Here is a 6,214-nt window from a genome sequence, read left to right as displayed (position 1 = left end):
ATAGGAAGCAGAATTCCTTAGGTAAAGCATTCAGACAATGATGCTGATCCAAGACTTGTGAAAGGAAAGAGAAGCAGAAGACAGGTTGGAAAGGGAGAGTCTCAGAGTACAACACAGATCTCACAGTCTTGGCTGATTCAATGGGGACTTCCAGAGTAAAGGTTACTGTCAGGGGACTTCTGCACTGGGCAGAAGTGGCCAGGTCCTTGCAACTCTTCTGTGCACAGTCATTGGCAGAGGGCTGCCTGGGGGTTGGAGGGGGGGAGTGTGACCTCTGCTGGAAAGCTGAGACAGAGTGAGAAGGTGCTAACAGATGGGAGTTGACAACTCATTGCACTCCTGCAGCTGATAACCAAGTTCTTTTTTAAGGGAAATCTCCATGGCTGCCAATTATGACATCTGAAGGTAATTTTGCAAGAAACTTGGGAGAGGTAGTAAAAGCACAGGAAGCCAATTTAAGAAAATACCACATTAAAGGAGGCCTGACTTAAGTGCAGGACTGTTTATGTTGTATTCTGATTCTTCAGAGAACAGTCTTCCCCAAGGTGCCTAGAAGACAAGAGACTCCAGAGACTCTTTCCCTTGGGGAATCCAAAGGGGATTAATATGGCATTTACAAGATGCTTGAGTTAATAAACAGGACACAGTGGTCATGGGTGTCTGACCTCATCCTCAACAAGCTCAGCAGGGGCAGACCTGATGCTGACTGGCAACTTTAAAGAGCCATAGAAAACAAAAGGGGCCCAGGGCTTGCTCCACTGAGCAAGCCTAGCATGCACAAGGCCAGTGCTTAAGAACCTGAGTTCAATCCTCAGCACCCCCCCCCCGCCCCCCGTCATGCCACCACCAAAGAATAAAAGACCAGTGGAGATGGAACAGAGATGGCAGAGTTTGGGGGAAGAGAATACAAGTCCCTGTGGTTAGCCAGTGATGTCTCCACATACTGATTTTCACATTCATTCCCCTTCTTCATTTATGCACATCTGCAAAGACAGCAGAATCATACACAACAAAAAACATTTACATGAACCAGATTCACAGCAACTCTGGCACAAGCTTGTACGTCTACACTCTGCTATTTCAACAAAAATTTGTACACCCAGAACCAAGTTTCTGATCATCCCCCTGTGTAGATAAATTCATAGACCAGAGGCTGTAACATCCACAGCTATAAATCCCCAAACAATATACAGGAACAAAAATAGACAATCTAATGAGATATTCAAGAATTCAGTGACTATGGTCATTTAAAATCAAGAATCTGTAGGCTGTGTCTGGAACAGCCAGACATTCCTGGAAAGACTTCCCTTGGTCTGAATCCCCAGCTTCACCACCACTTTCTACTTTTGAGATGTTGGGCAAATTAGCCAATCTCTCTGTACTTCTGTTTCTTCATTTATAAGATGGGAACAAAAATAATACTCGCAAAATAGGTTGCTGTAGGAATACGTGAGTTAATATTTGTAAAGCACCAAGAATTGGCTGATACATAGTAAGAGCAAAGTAATTCCCTCTCATCATCCACTCTTCACCCCATCTCCCTACACCACGCCCCATGCAATTGCTAACTATAAGGTTCACCAGGCAGGATCAGTCCTCACCAGGATTTTTAAGTCCTTCCTTCCCCTCCTGTTATGATTTTTGTAAATAAGATTTGTTTGAGAGGGCTGATGGGTTGTGGCAGGGTTATGGGACCAGACAGCTAATCTCACGATGAGGCTGCCAGCCTGGGGCTGCCTTTGGATCTGTCCTGGTTCACCACTGCTGTCTGAGCCCCTGGGGATAGGACTTTTCCCAGGTCAAGGGCAGGGGGTGCTGCAAGGTTCAGCCTAGTATCTTTTTGTGGGTTTGTAGAGAAATGGGAAGACAGATGCTTCTCCATATATAGATTTCAGGGTCCATAGCTCTGCCATGCCCCCTCCTGTCTGTAATTCTTCCCAAAGAAAATATCACTATTCCTCCAAAAGGGAAATACACACACACACACACACACACACACACACACACACACAACTGAGGTCTCCTTTCTCCTACTTCGACTCAGCGCAAAGCTTAGTGCTTTCAGAGTGTGATAGTTGATTTTCCCTCGGGTCCATTCGGCTTTCAGCGGGTTCCCAGGTGAACTGAAATGCAGAGCTGTTCTCATCTGGTTGCCCTGGGAGTTTCTGCGGTCTCAGTACAACCTGTTCCTCTCTCGCGCGGCTCCCTCCCTCTCTTCCACCCTCTGCGGGTGTGGGGACCTTCTCGCCCCCCTCCTTTCTCTAGCCGAGGGCCCCAGCTGCGCCCTCTTGGGAGACACCCGCTGCCACATACTCGGGAAGGGAAGCTGGAGAAGAAGGCGGGGGAGGCACAAAGGGTGGAGGCCGTGCAGCAGCGCAGCCAGAGGGGCGGCTGAAGGTTGCATCTGCTGGAAGAAGGCTTTTCGGCTGCCTGGTAACCGGCTGCCAGAACAGAGAGAGAGGGAGAGAGAGGGAGAGGAGCATAGAGCAGGGCAGCAGCTCTTGACGTCAGGACCAAGGGAGAGGACCGTGCCAGCAACCCCAGCCCGCCCCAAAGCCAGACCAGCCTACTGAGGGAGAGGAGCCCGACAAGAGGGGCAGGCGGAACTGAGTGGGGGGCGCGAGAGCCCTTGGCTAGGGCGCAGCATGCCCCCTGCTCCAGAGCCATGGAGATCGCCCTGGTGCCCCTGGAGAACGGAGGTGCCATGACCATCAGAGGAGAAGGTGAGGCAAGAGCAGGCTGTGGTCAGACCACCGGAGGAGAGCTTCAGTATCCTCTGACGGCTGGGCTTAGCGATGGGCACAAAGAGCAGGCTCCAAGGGGGCGCAGCACTCAGAGGGGCACGGACCCAGGAGGGAGACCTTTGCCTCCGCTGCCTCAGGAACTGCCTCAGCCTAGACGGCCCACTCCAGAGGATGAGGAAGGAGAAGGCGACCCCAGCTTGGGCATGGTGGAGGACCAGGTACCAGTACTGGGAGCGGGGGCCCTTCACCACCAGCGAGTTCTCATAAACATCTCTGGGCTGCGCTTCGAGACGCAGCTGGGCACCTTGGCACAGTTCCCCAATACCCTCCTGGGGGACCCAGCCAAGCGTCTGCGCTACTTTGACCCTCTGAGAAATGAGTACTTCTTCGACCGCAATCGGCCCAGCTTCGATGGCATCCTCTACTACTACCAGTCTGGAGGTCGCCTGCGGAGGCCAGTCAATGTCTCCCTGGACGTGTTCGCAGATGAGATCCGCTTTTACCAGCTGGGGGACGAGGCCATGGAGCGCTTCCGGGAGGACGAGGGCTTCATTAAAGAAGAGGAGAAACCCCTGCCCCGTAACGAGTTCCAACGTCAGGTGTGGCTTATCTTTGAATACCCGGAAAGCTCTGGGTCTGCACGGGCTATCGCCATCGTCTCCGTCTTAGTCATTCTCATTTCTATCATCACCTTCTGCTTGGAGACCCTGCCTGAGTTCAGGGATGAACGTGAGCTTCTTCGACATCCCCTGGTGCCTCACCAGCCTTCTGCCCCCGCCTCAGGGACCAATGGCAGTGGGGCCATGGCACCTCCCTCTGGTCCGACAGTGGCCCCACTCCTGCCTAGGACATTGGCAGACCCTTTCTTCATTGTAGAGACCACGTGTGTCATCTGGTTCACTTTTGAGCTGCTTGTGCGCTTCTTTGCCTGTCCCAGCAAGGCAGAGTTCTCCAGGAACATCATGAACATCATTGATATTGTGGCCATCTTCCCCTACTTCATCACCCTGGGCACGGAACTGGCAGAACAACAGCCAGGGGGTGGAGGAGGGGGTGGCCAGAATGGGCAGCAGGCCATGTCCCTGGCCATCCTCAGGGTGATCCGCCTGGTCCGGGTGTTCCGCATCTTCAAGCTCTCCCGACACTCCAAGGGGCTGCAGATCCTAGGGAAGACCTTGCAGGCCTCCATGAGGGAGCTGGGGCTGCTCATCTTCTTCCTTTTCCTTGGAGTCATCCTCTTTTCCAGTGCCGTCTACTTTGCAGAAGCAGACAACCAGGGGTCCCACTTCTCCAGCATCCCTGATGCCTTCTGGTGGGCAGTAGTCACTATGACCACCGTGGGCTATGGGGACATGAGGCCCATCACCGTGGGTGGTAAGATTGTGGGCTCTCTGTGTGCCATTGCTGGGGTCCTCACTATTGCCCTGCCTGTGCCCGTCATTGTCTCCAACTTTAACTACTTCTATCATCGGGAGACAGACCATGAAGAGCAGGCAGCCCTGAAGGAAGAGCAAGGCAACCAGAGACGGGGGTCTGGACTAGACTCTGGAGGCCAAAGGAAGGCTAGCTGGAGCAAGGCTTCCCTCTGCAAGGCTGGGGGGTCCCTGGAGAATTCCGACAGTAACCGGAGGGGCAGCTGCCCCCTGGAGAAGTGTAATCTCAAGGCCAAGAGCAATGTTGACTTGCGGAGATCTCTGTATGCCCTCTGTCTGGACAGCAGCCGGGAAACAGACTTGTAAAGGGAGGCAGCAGAGTGGGGAACAGGGGTGGCCTCTGAAGCTGGGGATTTACTTTATACCACAGAGTATTCCAAGTCCACCTTGTTACTGAAGCCTGTTTTTCTCTTCCTCCTACCCTCTAACTCCCTATTTTCCCTCTTTTTTCCATGACACCAAGGGTCGCCTATTTTTAAAAAATACCACATTCCATGACGCAGGAGCTGTTGAAATGGTGAGCGCTGTGAGATGGATGTATTTTAGCCAGTTTCCTATACCCAGCAGAGGGATAACCCAAACAAAAATGACTTTAAATAGCTCAGATCCCAAGAGATTTTGTAGCTCTCCCCATCCATGTGTTCCAAATTTGTTTTACATATTATTATATTTGTGTATAGGAGACAATATTATTTTTATGGCTGGTGAGTGAATTTTTGTACTGTAGTTCAGATGGAGAATATTTGCATTTATTCTCAAGATATATGTTGAATTTATGGAAAAGAGTTTTGTGATGTTTTCCTGGGATACTTGGAGCCAGAGATCCTGGCATGGCTGTTTCTTCAAGTCTCTCTTTTCTGGGATGTGATATGGGTGCTTTGTATCTAGGGTAAGGAATGTTCTGGAAAAAAAAAAACAAAACAAATCTGACTTTTTCTGTGAGCCTTAAGTGATTCTTATAACTTTCTTTGAAAAGCATTTTAATGGTGTTAGAGGAAGACTTCTGATAATCCATTTTCCTTATTTTTATCCCAGGAAATAAATTGTGACTTACTTGGGGCAAGTGTTAGTTTTTTTGTTGTTGTTGTTGTTTTTTGTTTTTTGTTAGTTGTTGTTTGTTTGTTTGTTTGTTTTTGAAATTTTAGATAATAGTCTGTCACTTGTTGTTTCTGGTTTTGGAGTCAGGGCAAATGCCTTGACTGGGGGTAGAAGACTTGGAAAGCTAATAATGGTTTCTCTGAGCCTCATAGGCGATGGTGGGTAGATTCTGTTTGTTTCAGGCTGCCTTTGACACAGACACACTGCAATGTGCTGTGTGATGTGTGGTATCAGACACCCCATCAGTATGGAATGTGCAGGGGGCTAAAAGGAAAAGGATGGTGAGTACCTCCCACCCTTGCAATCCAGCAGTGGTTCCCTGGGGCCGGATTTCTGAAGTGTACTTTTCTGCAGGTTTTAGGACTTCCTTGGCACTGCTCTCAATAGCTCTGAGAAACAAATCTGATTTTCACAGGCATGAAATCTGTTCACAAAAGTGCAGATGAGTGTGAAAGTCACAAGGGAATAGTGCCTGATGCCCACTGCCCTATGGCACAGCAGAGGAATGAGCAAAACCTTTATGGTGGACAGTAGCAGCAAGAGGCCAGGGGAAGGATTTGCCTGTTCCCATTAAAGGCTGGTTTTGACAGATTCAGTTCAGTCCCTGAACTCAAAGCAAATCCCTTTGTTTCCTTTATACTGAGTGGCTGTGGCAAAACATGACAATAGGAATAACCCTGGCTATAATTTCTCTCTGGGTCTATATATCAGGATTCCTGCTGCTGCTTTTCCTGCTGGATAATCCAAAGACTGGTTGTTTTCCAGTCTCAGCAGGGAGGGCTTGTGACCCATAATTACAGGTCCTCTATCTCAAGAGTGGGCTTATTGACTGATTCTGAAGGTGTGTCCAGTGTCCCTATGGTTGAGGGAGGATCCACTAACTCCATGTCTGGGAATTGTGGATTTAAATAAGATACAATAATAAAAGCCAGTGTCTGT

General features: G+C 49.8%; 1 protein-coding gene across 1 annotated transcript; it reads left to right on the top strand.

The window, feature by feature from the left end:
• The first annotated feature begins 2,206 nt into the window (after window positions 1-2,206).
• Kcna5 (potassium voltage-gated channel subfamily A member 5) lies at window positions 2,207-5,240 on the top strand. The gene has a single exon (XM_015500629.2). It carries the CDS (start codon window positions 2,666-2,668, stop codon window positions 4,481-4,483), a length of 1,818 nt encoding a protein of 605 aa, XP_015356115.1. The 5' UTR covers window positions 2,207-2,665; the 3' UTR covers window positions 4,484-5,240.
• The last annotated feature ends 974 nt before the right edge of the window (window positions 5,241-6,214 follow it).

Source organism: Marmota marmota, unplaced genomic scaffold, assembly GCF_001458135.2.
Source record: "Marmota marmota marmota unplaced genomic scaffold, marMar, whole genome shotgun sequence".
NCBI lineage: Eukaryota > Metazoa > Chordata > Mammalia > Rodentia > Sciuridae > Marmota > Marmota marmota.
Note: the sequence above shows the minus strand (reverse complement) of the source record. Positions and strands in the feature narration are given on the sequence as shown.